Below are 18,010 nucleotides of genomic sequence, written 5' to 3' on the forward strand. Positions count from 1 at the left end.
TTTAAATATGCTCTGAGATATTTTATGAACTGGACAATTAAATTATTCATTCTTACAGTACTTGTATGTTAATCAGTAGCATAGAACCATAACAGAAATGGCTGGAAAAACTCAGCAAGTCTGGCAGCATTTGTGAAGAGAAATCAGAGTTAACATTCCAGGTCCAGTCACCCTTCCTCAGAACTGATGGTTGATAGGAAAATGTGGGTTTTTATGCAGAAGAGAGGTTAGTGAGAGGGGGCAGGGAGTAAGGAGTAAATGATAGGTGGGTATAGAGCCCAAGAGAGAGAAACACAGTTAGACAGACAAAGGAGTGGATAACGATCTGGCTAGGAGGGTGAATAGCTGTTAATGGAGACTATTTGTGGCTAACAATGGGTTGGTGTAATAACAGACTATGCGATCACAAGGTCTGGTGTGTGGGAGTGGGGGCAAGGGCATAGGAGAGTTCAAGCCCTAAAGTTATTGAAATCGATATTAAGTCCAGAAGACTGCAAGGTCCTCAAGCAGAAAGGAGGTGTTGTTCTTCCAACTTACATTGAGCTTCGCTGGAACAGTGCAGCAAGCCTGAGACAGAGATATTTGCCAGGGAACAGGGTGGTGTGTGGAAGTGGCAGGCCGCTGGAAGCTCAAAGTCACTCCTGCAGGCAGAATGTTGATGTTCTGTGAAGTGATCAACCAGATTACACTTTGTTTCCCCAATGTAGAGGAGACCGCATTGTGAGCAGTGAATGCAGTAGGTTAGATTGTGTGAAGTGCAGCATAGAACCAGAGACATTTGTAGCACAGAAAGTAATAATTTGGCCCATCTGTCTCTACTGGCTTTATGAGAGGATTATGCAAAACTGATCCCAAGGTTGCCTTACACCAGAATCCTGTACCCTCCTTTGCTTCAAACACTTAACTCGTTTCCCTTTACACAACTGTTTCTGCCTCGTCCATTCCCAGTGGCAAAGTATTACAATCTCCAATAGCCATGCGCTTTTCCTTTGGAGCCCCAACTGTTACCTCACTGCATTCTCTCCTATCCTATATCCTTGCCGTCTTACTGCTAACTCAATGAATAATTCATTATTAATAATTCGCCAACAAGAGGAAATAATCTTTCCCTCTTTGCCCTATCAATATCTTTATAGTTTACATTGTTTTTCTTATCCTTGCTGCTGTTGCACTTGTCCTCAAACATAGACACAGAAACATAGAAAAAGGAAGTAGGAGCAGCCTGTTCCACCATTCAATATGATCATGGCTGATCATCCAACTCAGTACCATTTTCCTGCTTCCACCCCATATCCTTTGATCATTTTAGCCCAAGGAACTATATGTATTGCCTTCTTGAAAACATTCAACGTTTTGGCCTCAACCATTTTCTGTGGCAGAGAATTCTGGGTGAAGAAATTTCTCCTCAACTCAGTCTTAAATAGTCAACCCTGTATCCATAGACTGTGACCTCTGGTTCTGGACTCCCTGGTCCTCGTGAGCATCCTTCTGTCTGTCCAGTCTTGCTAGAATTTACATGCTCGTCTCGCACTCTTCACAAGGCTTGACCACCCCAGTTTCAGGCTTCACCACATCCCCACCACCTGGGCTGCCTGCTCTCAATGCCTTGTAGCCTGTTCCTGTTCCCGCTGCTGCCTCAGGCTGCCTGCTTCTGCTCTCACACTGGCCACCTCGGGCTGCCTGACCCTGCCAATGCTGCCTTGTTTCGCTTTTTTTTTGCTGAAAAGAAGGAAAAGATGAAGATGAAAGAGAAAAGAAGAAAGAAATGGAGAAAGCAGGATGCGGTGGCTTGGTGCTGGGGAGTGGATGTGCTCAGGAGCCAGAATGCTACCTTCCCCTGCCACTGCCACCATCTTATATCTAACAGAATGACATATGACCAGGGTGAGTACAGTGAGCAGGATGAAATGTGAGTGCAGCGACATGTGTTGATCCTCTGCTTGTGGGTTGATCTATCACTAAATTATCAATGTTGCTTAATGAAATACTGAACTGTCACATTGGTGCAGACAGCCTCATCTTTTGAGGCTAAAATTAAGATAACTCTTATTTAAATGATTACTGCTGTTATGTACAAACTATTTTAAAATGTTTGAAGTGAATTTACATATTTGCAACTTTTAGGAAATGCGGAGTGTGACGATCCATGAATTTGACTTTGCGCTGGAAGAGAGGGAGACAATTTTTGTGGCGAAGGACCTAAAATATTACAAAATAGAAGAGGATAAAGGACAAGGAGAGACAAGCCATCTTAAATTTGGGAAGGAACGATGCAGAAATGAAATAATGGTGCACAATAGGCAGGAAGCAGAGCAAAGCCATCCTGAATTGGAGGGCCAAAAGAGATGGGAAGAAGAACAAGAGGAAACTGAAGAACAAATAATACAAGAGGAAGATCAGATACATTATGAAATGGAAAAACCGAAACTAAATGAGGAAGAATTAAGTGGGGAAGAACAGAAATGTGTTGAATTCGAGGAGCAGAAAGCACATGAGAAGGAACAAAAATATTATGAAATGGAGCAGCAAGAAATACACGAGGAGGAGCAAAAATGTGGTGAAGTGGAGAAACAAACGTTGTACATGGAAGATCAGAAAGATCACGAATTGGAAGACCAGAAATTACATGAAGAAGCAATAGGTGAAACAGAAGAGTACACACCATTTGAGGAAGAGCAAAACAATGAAGTGAAAGAGCAAAAGTTGGGTGAGGAAGAAGAAAAATGTGAACTGCAGGAGAACAGATTATATCAGGGTGAAAAAAGATGTGATGAAATGGACAAACCAAAAAGTGACACAGAAAAGCAAGATCATGAGTTGATGGAGTTGGAAATGAAGAAAGAGGACCAAAAGTGCTTTGAGGTAGAAGGCCTGAGGAAAGAAGATTTACATTTCCATGCTGCTGAAAACAACCAACCGAATGAAGAGCCAAGAAAACACAATTTGGAAGAACAGAAAAAAATAGAAAGACACCATGATTTGAAGAAACAACAAAGGGAAGAACAGAATCAAAAGGATGCTGAGCTGTTGAATCAAGAAAAGCAACAATTCCTTGAGGCACAGGAAGAGGAGCAACGTAGAGGGGAACTTAGATGGAAAGAGGTAGATCAAAGACAAACATCGTCAACTCCCTTTTCATTCCAAGTGTCTTCAGGAGAAAAGCAAATCATTTTTCAGAAAGTTAATCTGACCCCTGTGACCCATCCAAGAGAAGCTGTTCCTTCTTCAGATGTGAATGAGCTACAGGCCTCTACAAAGTCAAGTAACGGCCTTTCATCTTCAATTTACGTTCCCCATACAGCCATTTTGGTTACAGGAGCACAGCTTTGTGGTACAGCTGTTGATCTGAAACAGATCAAAGACACAGCTTGTAAGACTTTGCTTGGCTTTTCAGAGGAGAGAAAAACAATTGATTTACCACCAGTTGAAAAGCCAACTAAATCCAGTCAGGGTGCCAGAAGTAGAGTTGGCAAATCCAAATTCAATCCAGAACCATCAGTCGAGCAGGCAAGATCAACAGCTTTAACTGAGTGGGCTGCCATTAGGGCGAAAATTCTGAAAAGTTCGGATGAAAGGTTTCAAGAAAGAAGAGTACATGGGAGATTTAGTGATGACTGGACTACCTTCAGATCTTCCAGTATGCATAGCAGCTTGAGAAAAACTTTATCTGCGAATGCAAAATTCTCCATAACACCTGCATGGCAGAAGTGGGCAGATGGCAATAAAGTCAGCAATTCTGAGAAAATGAGTATCTCCCACAAAGCAGAGAAACAAACTACACCTGAGGAAACTGTATTTGCACATATTTGCGCTTTAGATTCTTCTGAACCTAGTGGGCTATTGACATCTGAAAACATTGCACAGGATGCAGCCAAAAACACACAAGATGACTCGCACTCGGATAATCATAATATTAGGACAGGAGATGCTGCTGAAGGTTACAAATTTGCCAAAGATCTTCCATCGTTTCTAGTTCCAAGTCTTCCTGCTGTGCAAAGGAAAGAGCACTCACTTCTGCAAGCTCAACCTCCCGTTACTAACCAAACTGCTACAAATGTGATCACACAAACTGAAGGGGCAATGGATACGTCCCCATTTGGTATAAAATTAAGGAGGACCCACTATTCCCTTCGGTTCCACTATGAACAGCAAGGAGAACAAAAACGGAAGAAACGGTATAGTGCTGGAGATAGTATGGAAGGAATTCCAGCATTCCTGGCCTCAAAAGAAAAAGAAGGTGAATCATACACGGTTTCTGGTAAGCAATTCTCTTATAACAAAGATAATAAGGTTGGTAACATTTTGAAAGACAGCTCAAATAGCATTTCAGACATTTCACAGACTGGGATTACGCATCTAAGTAGCATTGATGTGGCAAAACATGTTAAAAATAAACTTGCTGCACGTTCAAATGAGAAAGTTTCATCAAGGCCACAACCATCTCAGAAACCTGCTTTAGCACCCAAGCCTACACGGTTCACTCCACCTCCGTCCCCTCACAATACCTTAAACAAGAGTGCAGATCACAAAAACACAAAGAATCTACTTGATTCAAATGTGAGAAAAGAAGATGAGAAGAATGACACCTCAGTTCAAACATACAGAGTAAAGAATGAAGAAGTGGAAACAAAGGATAGAAAATCTTTTTTCCCATCCATCAACATTCCATGGAGAGAGAGGGCAGACAAAAAGTCAGACTCCATTAAGAAAGGTAGGCAAAGTGTGAAGTATCTATAGGTATTTTGGCTTCAGTGTGCTTTGCTGTATATTTGGTCATGCACTTTTTTGTCAATTCACTGGTGGGATTGGGCATCATTGACTGGTCCAGTTCCTGGCTGCCCTTCAGAAGGTGGTGGTGAGCTGCCTTCTTGAACTGCTGCAGTTCATGTGCTGTGGGTAGACTCACAGTCTCCTTTGGGAGGAAATTCTAGGATTTTATCCCAATGATGCTGAAGAAATAGTGGTATATTTCCAAGTCAGGTTGTTGAATGGCATGATGGGGAATGTGCAGGTGGTGGTGTTCCCATGTATTTGCTGCATTTGTTATTCAAAATGGAAGTGGTTGTGGGTTTGGAAGGTGCTGTCTTAAGAATTTTAGATGAACTTTAATTCTTCAGGAGCACTATGAAGTAAAAAGAAATTAAAGTTTTGCATTTATGTAGCACCTCTTGCATCTGCACAAAGTGCTTCCACCCAATAGACTATTACTGGAATGCAGTCACAATTGTCAGAAACTGCAATATACACACAACTCTTATCAACATATATGTGATAATGACCAAATGGTGTCTTTATAGGTGTTGGCTGTTGGTTGTCTTGAAATAGTGACATAAGTCTTGATATCAAAGGGAGTGAAGTATGGAAGTTTTGCTAAAACTATACAAGACACCAGCCTAACTACAGGCCAGTACTGAAAACAGTTTTGGGCCCCTATTTCAGAAAAGACATTGACATTGGAGGCAGTCCAGAGAAGGTTCACTTGGCTGATCCCGGTGATGAAGGAGTTATCTTATGAAGAAACATTGAATAGGTTTGGCCTGTACTCGCTCAAGTTTAAAAAGATGAGAGAGTTATTGAAACATATAAGATTCTTTGGGGGCTTGATAGGCGAGGTCCTGATGGTTTCTTCCACCTTGAGGGAGAGTCTCGGTCCAGAAGGCATAACCAAAAGGGGATTGTCCATTTAGGATAGAGCTGAGGTTAAATTTCTTCTTCAGTGGGTAGTGAATGTGTGGCATTCATTACCTCAAAGGACTGCCCTTCAGTAAATTGAAAGCTGAGATAGACAGATTTTAAATCAGTTGCAGAATCAAAGATTATGGAGAAAAGGCAAGAAAGTGGAATTGAGGATTATCAGATCAGCCACAATTACATCGAATGGCAGAGTAGACTCAATAGACCGAATGGCTTACTTCTGTTCCTACATCCTATCACCCGACAATCTTTCACATCCATCTAAAACACAAATGGGACCTTGGTTTAACATCACTTCCAACAGATAGCACCATTGATTGTATAGCATTCCCTCAGTACCTCTGGAATATAAGCCGAGATATTGTGTTCAACTTCCTGGATTCAAAAACCTAAGTATTACCAACGTAACATGACTGATTTTCTCACTGTAATTTATTATTCAGCAATCCCTAACAGACATTCTGCACCAAATTCATGGTAGTAAACTTAAAATGTTTTCTGAAATATTTGGGCAGCACAGTGGCGCAGTGGTTAGCACTGCTGTCCCACAGTGCCAGAGACCCAGGTTCAATTCCCACCTCAGGCAACTGTCTGTGTGGAGTTTGCACATTCCCCCCATGTCTGTGTGGGTTTCCTCTGGGTGCCCCAGTTTCCTCCCACAGTCCAAAAATGTGCAGGTTAGGTGATTTGGCCATGCTAAATTGCCCATAGTGTTAGGTGTAGGGGAATGGGTCTGGGTGGGTTGCTCTTCGGAGGGTCGCTGTGGACTTTTTGGGCTGAAGGGCCTGTTTCCACACTGTAAGTAATCTAATCAAAACAAAGACTAAAGAACGAGTATCAATCTTAGAAAAACTGTTCATTAATAATATTCATGGTGATACAATAATATTCAAGGATACAGCCCATGATGCTATCATTCTGACAAATCACTACTGAACAGTTAATTGCGGTAACGCGGCAGATTAACCAAGTTGTTATTGTTGGAGTTCTGTATTGGCCTGTACAGCTTTTCCCAGAGATAATCTGTGTAGATGCTTAGAACCTACTGTGGGCTTTTTATTCAGGGCTTGTCAAATATACTGTTGATTAAAGAAGGGGTGTGGAGAAGAAAAATCGGATATTTAGCCTTCTTACGTATCCAGAAGATCTAAGTATTCTGGGTTATTCATAAAGTTAACAGAAAATAAAATCTATTAAATTAAATGATCTTATTTGGACTGTTTAGATCTTCATATTCCATCACAGAAAAGATATATCAGTCTAAGTGGAGTTCAGTCACATTTCACCAAGATGATCTAAGGATACATATGAAATAATGTCAGGAAGTTAAAAATCATACAACACCAGGTTATAGTCCAACAGGTTTAATTGGAAGTACAAGCTTTTGGAGTGCTGCTCCTATGTTAGGGAGATGGTGGGGCAGGATCCTTTCCCACTAGCTACCTGACAAAGGGCCGGGGTTCTGAAAGCTTGTACTTCCGAATAAATCTGTTGGACTGTAACCTGGTGTTGTATGATTTTTAACCATGTTCGCCCCAGTCCGACACCGGCTCTTCCACATCATTAGGAAGTTAGTTGGTGAATTGATAAAGATGTTTATAGAAAAACCGCTACAATGTTTCAATGTATTTTAAATGATCAACATGCCCCAAAATAATTTCCCTTAGCATGCTTAATATTACAGCAAATGTGGTAGAAAGGAGAAGTTAATTGTTTGAATTATAAAAGCAAGGATACAACGGTGAAACATTGGTGTCAAGGGAAAGGCCCATATCCTGATAAGAGACTTGTTTCTTAAACTTTACATATCACTGATAACAATTGACCTATGAACTAACACCATAACAAACAAATCTTGTAGAACTGAAACACTAGGCATAAACTTAATATTATTATTAGATAGAAATGCAAAAATGGTCTGCATTTTCCAATGTTCATTTCTGCACCTTGTATGGGAGTTGTTTGTGAAGACCCTGTGAAATCAAGAAGATTCCGATAGAATTGCCCAGAAAATTAAAGATTCAATTGGATGTTCCCCTACACCTCAAGCCTTCTGAAGGTCTGCTGCCATGGTCAGTATATCAGACCTGTCCACAGAAATTAAAGGGCTTGGGCTCAGGGGTTTCCTCTGCCAAAGGGAGGAAATGTTTGAACCTTTTCTTTGGGATTGGGGACTGCAGGCTGGAAGGAAGTAGAAATCACTGATAAGGTAAAGGGGGGGAAGCAGGATTTGCAAGAGGAGTGGATTCAGTAAAGCATGGATGGGAAGGGAGTCACGTGGGAGGTGGATTCATCCACAGTCAGGAGTAACCTGGCTTCTGGGAGAACTTGGCAAGATTACCTCATATGCCAGGGTCTTGGGGGAAGGTGGGCAGTTTGAGCATCATGTTGGTGGGATGCAGAGGGAGATCCTGAGGGGTGCGATGTTTATGGGGCTCATGGGTCTTTGAATATGTGCAGAACCCAGAAGGTTCCAATAGTAGTGAGAGGTTCTACTCACCAGCCACGTAAATTCACCATTTTTAATCACTATAGAAACCAGTTAATTACGATTATGATTATGAAATGAGATGAAGGAGTGGTAATGGACCTTGGTGGATGTGATGCCATCTAAGACATCCACTGGCCTATTTAAACACCAAAATAGAAAATTTCAGTCCACATGTAGAGTAAGGGTTTTGAGTCATTTCAGTATGGAGACAGTCCTGTTGGCCCAAACAGGTCCATGCCGACCAAAACGTCTGTCCACACTAACCGCATTTTCCTGCACTTGGCTAATATCCTTATAATCCTTTCCTGTCCATGTATTTATCCAAATGCCTTTTAAATGTTGTTAATGTATCCGCCTCAACCACTTCCACTGGCAGCTCATTCCATATGCGTACCACCCTCTGTGTAAAAACGTTGCCCCTCAGGTTCCCTTTTAATTTTTCTCCTCTAACCTTAAACTGACACCCTCTAGTCCTTAAGATGATATTGGAAGTGCTTGGGTATACAGATCAGGTTGACGCTCATTTAACATAAGAAAAGAAACCTGGAAAGACATAATGGATGTCTTTAAAATTATGACAGGTTTTGATAAAGTAGATACAGATGTCTCCACGTGTGCTGAAGAGTGTTGACTACTAGAGACCAGAATGATGAGAGTCACCAAGGAATACAATAGGGATTTCAGATAGAATTTCTTTACCCAGTAATGGGTATACAGAGATTTCATAGGCAGTTGTTAAAGTAGGAGGAAGCTGGATAAGCACTTGGAAGAGAAAGGAATAGATGATTATAGTAGATTGAAACATGGAAAGATATGGAGATACTGAAATGGTGGATAAAGGCTGCGACGGATTGGTTAGATTGAATGTCCTACTTCTCTGCTTTATATCCTCCGTAATCCTTTGCATCACATCATACAAAAACTTGCTTTCTTTCCTCTGAGCTAATTAATTCAGATGATTATATTGGATAAGTGAGTGAAACCAATCAAAAGCACAGGAAATATAACTTTATTAATATTTGTTGTAGAATTTTCTTGATAATCTTTTTCTATAATTATTAAAAAATTTATTTTACAGCCAGCATTCCAAAAGCCAATAATTAGGCTGCATTTTTAACACTTTCAGGAAATTGCAAATATTACTTGTATAACTGAGTATCTGTAATTTCCAGAATTCCCTCTCATAGCTTATTAGAATAACTGAATTATGTACGTGCAAGTTGTATCCATAATTGAGACATCTTCTGTTTGTTTAAATTGATTTGAAAAGTGAAATTTTCAAACATTACTGTCAGCTAACCTTTCACACTTAATGCCATTTTTTAATGTATCAGATGCAAAATATGGCAAGATATGGAATCGACAATGTGAAATATTTCAGTTGGTTCTCAGTTGCATCACACATTCTATTTTTCTGAAGTTTGGTTCTACAACAGATAAACAAAATTACACAAATTTGTAAACTGGAAAAGGAAATTGAGTTATAGAGATGTACTGCATGTAAACAGACCCTTCGATCCAACTTGTTCATGCTGATCAGATATCCAAAATAAATCTATTCTCATTTGCCAGCACTTGGACCATATCCCTCTAAATTCTTTATATTCATATACCCATCCTGATGCCTTTTAAATGTTGTTGTTATTATCTAGAGACATAGAAACATAGAACATTACTGTGCAGTAAAGGCCCTTCAGCCCTTGATGACCTCTGAAACCAATGTGAAGCTCATCGAACCTACACTATTCCATTATCATTCATATGATTATCCAATGACCATTTAAATGCCAATAAAGTTGGTGAGTCTACAACTGTTGCAGGCAGGGCGTTCTGTGCCCTTACTACTCTCTGAGCAAAGAAACTACCTCTAACATCTGTCCTATATCTATTTCCAATCAATTTAAAGCTATGTCCCCTCGTGCTAGCCATCACCATCTGAGGAAAAATGCTCTCACTGTCCACCCTATCTAATCCTCTGATCATCTTGTATGTCCCTATTAAGTCACCTCTCAACCTTCTTCTCTTTAATGAAAACAGCCTCAAGTCTCTCAGCCTTTTCTCATTAGACCTTCCCTCCATACCAGGCAACATCCTGGTAAATCTCCACTGCACCCTTTCCAGTGCTTCCACATCCTTTCTATAATGCGACTGCCAGAAATGTGTGCAATACTCCAAGTGCGGCAGCACCAGAATTTTGTACAGCTGCAACATGACCTCATGGCTCCAAAACTCAATCCCTAAGCTAACACACCGTATACCTTCTAGACAATGCTATCAATCTGGGTGGCAACTTTCAGGGATCTACGTATATGGACACTGAGATCTCTCTGCTCAACCACACTGCCAAGAATCTTACCATTAGCCCAGTACTCAGTATTTTTGTTACTCCTTCCAAAATGGAAGGAGTATAACCTTCCAATCTGGCAACATCCTTGTAAATCTTTTCTGAACCCTTTCAAGTTTCACAACATCCTTCCTACAGCAGGGAGACCAGAATTGTATGCAGTATTCCAATTGTGGCCTAACCAATGTCTTGTACAGCCATAACATGACCTCCCAACTCCTACACTCGGTAAAGGCAAGCATGCCAAACATCACCTTCACTATCCTAACAGTCATTTCTTCGATAACATGATAGTTTTGTTCTGGTGCGACCTCGGTCTATGTAAAAATTTCACCATAAGAATAGCACTTAAAGTGTTGGCAATGTAATCATGTTATAGCCAACACACATTTTAAAAGTTTGTGCTTCACAAACTGCAACCCTTATTTATCATTCCGGTTACAGCCAATTCGCATTGATGAAATGTGTGTCATAGCAGAACAACCTGTACTTGTGACTTCACATTCAAGAAGCTATGAACCTACACTCCAAGCTCTCTTTGTTCAGAAACACTCTTCACGACCTTACCATTAAGTATATAAGTCCTGCCCTGATTTGCCTTTAAAAAGTGCAGCACGTCACATTTATCTAAATTACTCCTCAGCCCATTGGCCCAGCTGATCAAGATCCCGTTCTACTCTGAGGTAACCTTTTTTGCTGTCCACTATACTTTCAATTTTGGTGTCATCTACAAATTTACTAACCGTACCTCCTGTGTTCAGTTCCAAATTATTGATATAAACAATGAAAAGCAGTGATCTCAGCACTGATCCATGTGGCACACCACTGGTCACAGGCCTTCAGTCTGAAAAGGAATCCTCCACTACCCTCTGTCTTCTACCTTCAAGCCATTTCTGTGTTCAAATGGCTAGTTTTCCCTGTATTCCATGTGATGTAACCTTGCTAACCAGCCTACTATGTGGAACCTTGTTGAGTGCCTTACTCAAGTCCTTACAGACCATATCTATTGCTCTGCCCTCATCAATCCTCTTTGTTACTTCTTCAAAAAATTCAATCAAGTTAGTGAGATATGATTTTCCACACTCAAAGCCATGTTGATTATCCCTAATTTACATGTATTTCTAAATACATGTAAATCCTGTCCTTCAGGATTCCCTCCAACAACTTGCCTACTGCGTGTGTCATGCTCACCAGTCTATAGTTCCTTGGCTTTTCCTTACCACCTTTCTTAAACAGTGGCACCACGTTGGCCAACTTCCAGTCTTCCGGCACATCGCCTGTGACTATCGATGATACAAATATCTCAGCAAGAGGCCCAGCAATCACTTCCCTAGCTTCCCACAGAGTTCGATGATACACCTGATCAGGTCCCAGGGATTTATCCCCCTTTATGCATTTTAAGACATCTAGCATCGCCTCCTCTGTAATATGGAATTTTTTCGAGATGTCGCTCTTTATTTCTCCACATTCTCTATCTTCCATATCCTTCCACAGTAAACACTGATGCAAAATACTTGTTTAGTATCTGCCCCATCTCCTGTGGTTCCACAGATAGATGGCCTTGCTGATCTTTAAGGGTGTTTTATTTTTGTTATTGGTGTTCACATGGAATAAGAATTCTTCTTCTGGGTATATAAAAATCTCCAGCCTGCTGCTAACTCCTCTGAGCCACATCACCCTTCTGCATATCCATCCTCCACTTTCCAGATGTGCTATTCCGGGAGCGGTTGATTTGCTATCCTCCTTTTGGAAAAAAAGTAAGCTCTGGTGCTGACCTATTTGAACAATGCTGCCTCTAGTTGGGTGGTGTCTGTATGTGGTTCAAATGGAAATTGAATTCCACTCTCCCCCTCTCATCATTATGCTATCATAAGCGCCTCTGGTGTTGTTGCTAGTGTCAAATTAGAAGATGTGCTGTTTTATAAAATCGAGAGTTTTACACCATGTAAAGCATAAGTGTTCCCTCTTGAGACTTTAAATACTGATTGCTGCTCTGTGAACACTGGGTCCAAGTGGATTTTAATTGACAACTTGCTTCTGGCAACTTAGATGTGTTCATACTGATGTCAATAAACAAGAATATTAATCTAAGGATATTAATGCACATTTTATTTGCCCAGCAGGCAATTACAATGATTTCAGTTATTTTGAATCTTTGCATACAGACAAAAAGCACTCATTTCAGAGAGATCATGGGATTAATTCTGGGCCCAGTTGATGGTTCTAAAGCACTGAATCTTTCCTACTGTCAGATGTATCCCATTAATTGAATCCCTTGTTTGAATTACAGTGTTATGATCACCCTGGGTATCCGTTGTTCCATAATCCTTCCATTTATCTTGTATTGGAAAAGGTTAACATAGAAAATGCCATTATTAACAGTACATATAAATCTGAAATAAATATATGCCCAGTATCAAAACAGGCCCTGGAGGGATTGTAATTACATACTATCCTGAGCCATGATGCCCACATGTCATGAACGAATAAGAAAAAAGTCCACCCACTATTGTATTAAACATTTGAAAACAAAATCAAAACAATACACTGAAATGATCACTTATTCAAATTTGGGCATACAAAATGTGGGTTGATAATCCATATTTTGTTTGCAAAGTATGTTCTTCTGCAAATTACTTTCTATTAGGGCACAATCAGCTATTAAAAGAAATTAAATATGTATGATAAGAGCATAGGTGAATGAGGAACAGGCCACTCAACCCCTCAGTCTTGCCCTACCGCTCATGGCTGATCTGCCCTGGCCTCAGCTCCTCTTTTATGCCTCCTCATAGTCTTCAACTCCCCAATACTTCAAAAATCTTTCTATCTTCTCTTTAAGTATCTAAGCCCCCTCAACTCTCTGGAATAGAGAATTCCAGACACTTATTATCCTCAGAGAGGAGAAATTTAACGTTCAATGAGTGTCCCTTTCTTCTGTAACTATATCCTCTTGTTAAATATTCCCCCACTAATGGAGAGATGTTCTCAACATCTACCTGGTCAGAATCTTGCTTGCTTCAGTCAGACCGCTCCTCATTCTTCTAGACTCTAATGAATAAAGGCCTAATCTATTTGACTATTCTTGATTAAACAATCCCAACAACCCAGGCATCCATCTCATGAATTTCTTTTGAAAAGCCTTAAGTATTAATATAACCTTTTTTAAAATATCTGGATCAAAACTGTGCACACTAGCTCCGAGTACAGTTGTAACAAGACGTCCCTATTTTTAAACTCCACCCTTAAGCAGTAAAGGCCAGAATTCCATTTGTTTTTTTTTTACTACTTGCCACACCAGCACACTAACACTAACTCTTTCTGTTTCATGCACACGAACACCCAGAGCCCTCAATTTTTTGTAGTCTCACTCCATTAAATAATAGTTTGCCTTTTGATACTTCCTACCAAAGTAGATTCCTAAGTTAAATTCCATCTTCACGTTTTTGCCATTAACTCGACCAATCAATATTGCTGGGCTGATTCCTATATCCTCATCACAACATGCACTCCTCCCTATTTTTGAATCATCAGCAAATGTGGATGTGATGTTACACACCATCCCTGCTTCAGTGAGATATAGATAGTAAATAACTGAGGATTGATCGTTTTGGATTTCACGTTCCAACATGAAAAAAGACCCATTAATCCTAACTCTTTGTCTTATGTGTGCTAATTTATCTTCGATCCATGCTAATATATTACCCCAAATATTGTGCAATAACTTTTTTATATAGTATAATATTGAATGCCTTCTGGAAATCTAAATACACTATTTAGGCAGAACAGTGGCTCAGTTAGCACTACTGACTCAACAGCACCAGGGACCCGGGTTTGATTCCAGCCTCAGGCGACTGTGTGGAGTTTGCACATTCTCTCCGTGTCTGCATGGATTTCCTCCGGGTGCTCTGGTTTCCTCCCACACTCCAAAGATGTACAGGTTAGGTGAATTAATCATGCTAAATTGCTCATAGTGTCCAGGGATATGTAGGTTAGGTGCATTAGTCAAGGGTAAATGTAGAGTAATAGGGTAGGGGAATGGGTCTGGCTGGATTACTCTTTGGAGGGTCGGTGTGGACTTGGTTAGGCCAAATGGCCTGTTCCCACACTGGAGGGATTCTATGATTCTATATCTATTTGTGCCCTTTTATCCATTCTGCTTGTTATATCATCAAAGAACTCTAGGTAATTTGTCAAACATGATTTCCCCTTCACAAAATCATGTTGATTCTTTAATAGCATTAAGCTTTTCTAAATGTCCTGCTATTGCTTCCTAGCATTTGGACTCTAACATTTCCCTAACAAATGATGTTTAGGCTAACTGGACTATTCATTTCCTGCTTTCTGTCGATTTCCTTTCTTGAACAGGAGTGTCATATTGGCAGTTTTCCAATTCACTGACTTTCTCTCAAAATTCAGTGAGTTCTGGAACATTTTGACTGATGCCTTCACTATGTCTACAGCCACTTCCTTTCAAAGCCTTAGATGCAAGCCATCAGATGACTTGTCTGCACTTAGTCCCATTACTTTGTCAAATAGTTTGTCCCTTGAACCATCATAGATTGACTTGAAACTTATTTAACTCTATTGTAAAAACACTTTGAATATTTAAAACCATAATATGATTAGAACAGCTGAACATTAGGAATTCAGCTCCTAGTTAGCAGTTGTGGATAGCATGATAAATTCTGAAATAAAATACTTGCAGCTACCACTGTTAACATAGGGTAATGTTCATCTTAAATTAATGTTTTTATAATGCTCAGTTGACCAGTTGGAGAGTTATTATTTAAAAACAGTGCCAATCAAACTCATTTTGTGTAGTGCATCAGGTCAGTAGTGGTACTGCCTCTGAATCTCTCAGTACAGATGCTATCAGTAGCTTTGGGTAGAGATGAGATACTTTCCTCAGGTAGGTAGAGAAGTGGGGGGCAAGACAGGGAAATTGAAAAGCCTCATGACACTGCTGAACTGTGTCATTTATTGATCACTTTATAACGATGCCAGCAGAATTTTGTCAGTAGACTGCAGAATTACCCTTAAAGTTGCATATTCTCAGGGGGAGAGGAGTAAACTTACCCATGGAACTGTTATAATTGTTGTAACAGGCAATCATTGCTATTCAGCTAGCAAATGTATTTCTTTTTTGACATCAAGTTGAAGGGAATCCTGAGGGATACGATTTACATATATTTGGAAAGGCAAGGACTGATTAGGGATAGTCAGCATGGCTTTGTGCATGGGAAATCATGCCTCACGAACTTGATTGAGTTTTTTGAAGAAGTAGCGAAGAGGATTGATGAGGGCAGAGTGGTGGACGTAATCTATATGGACTTCAGTCAGGCATTCGACCAGTTTCCCCATGGGAGACTGGTTAGCAAGGTTAGATCTCGTGGAATACATGGAGAACTAGCCATTTGGATACAGTACTGGCTCAAAGTAGAAGACAGAGGGTGGTGGTGGAGGGTTGCTTTTCAGACTGGAGGCCTGTGACCAGTGGAGTGCAACAAGGAACAGAGCTGGATCCACTACTTTTGGTCATTTATATAAATGATTTGGATGTGAACATAGGAGGTATAGTTAGTAAGTTTGCAGGTGACACCAAAATTGGAGGTGTAGTGGACAGTGAAGAAGGTTACCTGAGATTATAACGGGATCTTGATCAAATGGGCTAGTAGGCTGACGAATGGCAGATGGAGTTTGATTTAGATAAATGTGAGGCACCGCATTTTGGGAAAGCAAATTAGAGCAGGACCTGTACACTTAATGGTGAGGTGTGGGGAGTGTTGCTGAACAAAGAGACCTTGTACTGCAGGTTCATAACTCCTTGAAAGTAGAGTCACAGGTAAATAGGATAGTGAAGAAGGCATTAGGTATTCTATCTTTTATTGGTCAGGGTATTGAGTATAGGAGTTGGGAAGTCATGTTGCGGCCGAACAGGATGTTGATTAGGTCGCTTTTGGAATATTGCGTGCAATTCTGGTCTCCTTCCTATCAGAAGGATGTCGTGAAACTTAAAAAGATTCAGAAGATATTTACAAGGATGTTGCCAGGGTTGGAGGATTTGAGCTACAGGACGAGGCTGAATAGACTGGGGCTGTTTTCCCTGGAGCGTTGCAGGCTGAGGAGTGACCTTATAGAGGTTTATAAGATCATGAGGGGCATGGATAGGGTAAATAGACAAAGTATTTTCCCTGGGGTGGGGGAGTCCAGAACTAGAGGACATAGGTTTAGGGGGAGAGGGGAAAGATATAAAAGGGATCCAGTGGGCAACTTTTTCACACAGAGGGTGGTGCGTGTATGAAATGAGCTGCCAGAGGATGTGGTGGAGGCTGGTACAATTGCAACATCTAGATGGGTATATGAATAGGAAGGATTTGGAGGGATATGGGCCAAGTGCTGGCAAACGGGACTTCATTAGGTTGGGACATCTGGTCAGTGTGGACAAGTTGGACCAAAAAGTCTGTTTCCGTGCTGTACATCACCATGACTCCATGTAAAATCTTGGGCTGAATATTCCCAATTTCTGGGAGTTTCTTGGAGACTTTCCTTCAGTGAGTCCTAGCAACAATTTTAATGCCGTTTACCTCATTAAGTATGTACCCCACCTCTACAGCACCACTCTGACCCTTCTTGTACTGGACAACGTTGGATGTGCTGGCTGATATCACAGCATTCATGGTGCAAGTACTTTTTAAAACTCTAGCTGCACATCCTTTTAAACCCTGCCAGCCTGATCTGAAATGGTCACCCGGGTCAGACAGTGGCTGTTAAGGAGTATGCCCTCAGACATTGGGGAATGTCAGCCAATAGGGATGCCTGGAGAAGAAGCTGGTGAGTTGCAGGTTATCTATTAGATTTTAAAGTTGGGAATTGGCTGGTTTCTCACCAGTACTTGGGAAAATAGTAAACTGCATGTAACTGAGACAGCTAATAAGGAGATGTTAATGAATGCAAATAATATCACCCAGTAGTGAGATCCTCATCTAGCCAATAAAACCTTATGTGGAAAGTCCAATTTATTTTCCTCAACATCAAGAATCCATTATTTTCACTTTGGCCGTATTTTCCCAATTTTTCTGTGATTTCCTTTGTCATTTAGAGACTGGAAAGATTTAACCCATCTCATTGTTCATATCTGTTCTTTGCTAAAATTGCTGGCATATCAACGTTTTAATCCTTCATGTTTTTGTTACTTGGAATTACATAGGGTAATTTCTGGATTTAGTCTCTGAACATGGAGTTTTCAAAATTTACTATTTAATAACAAAATTATTTTCATTGATATCATCTCAGCCCCAATCATTAAATAGGTAAAAACAATGACTGCAGATGCTGGAAACCAGAGTCTAGATTAGAGTGGTGCTGGAAAAGCACAGCAGTTCAGGCAGCATCCGAGGAGCAGTAAAATTGACGTTTTGGGTAAAAGCCCTTCATCAGGAATACAGGCAGAGAGCCTGAAGGGTGGAGAGATAAGTGAGAGG

The 18,010-nt window shown here is 40.5% G+C and overlaps 1 protein-coding gene across 14 annotated transcripts in view; it reads left to right on the top strand.

The window, feature by feature from the left end:
* cracd (capping protein inhibiting regulator of actin dynamics) overlaps positions 1-18,010 on the top strand; it is a 232,375-nt gene that overhangs the window by 198,103 nt on the left and 16,262 nt on the right. For 13 of the 14 annotated variants that reach the window (XM_072569643.1, XM_072569608.1, XM_072569669.1 and 10 more), the window contains one exon: positions 2,125-4,711. In XM_072569643.1, the coding sequence (XP_072425744.1) occupies positions 2,125-4,711 (2,587 nt within the window). The remainder of the gene's footprint in view (positions 1-2,124; positions 4,712-18,010) is intronic. The other variant, XM_072569727.1, reaches the window with a different exon arrangement.

Source organism: Chiloscyllium punctatum, chromosome 1 (assembly GCF_047496795.1).
Source record: "Chiloscyllium punctatum isolate Juve2018m chromosome 1, sChiPun1.3, whole genome shotgun sequence".
In the NCBI taxonomy this organism is placed as follows: domain Eukaryota; kingdom Metazoa; phylum Chordata; class Chondrichthyes; order Orectolobiformes; family Hemiscylliidae; genus Chiloscyllium; species Chiloscyllium punctatum.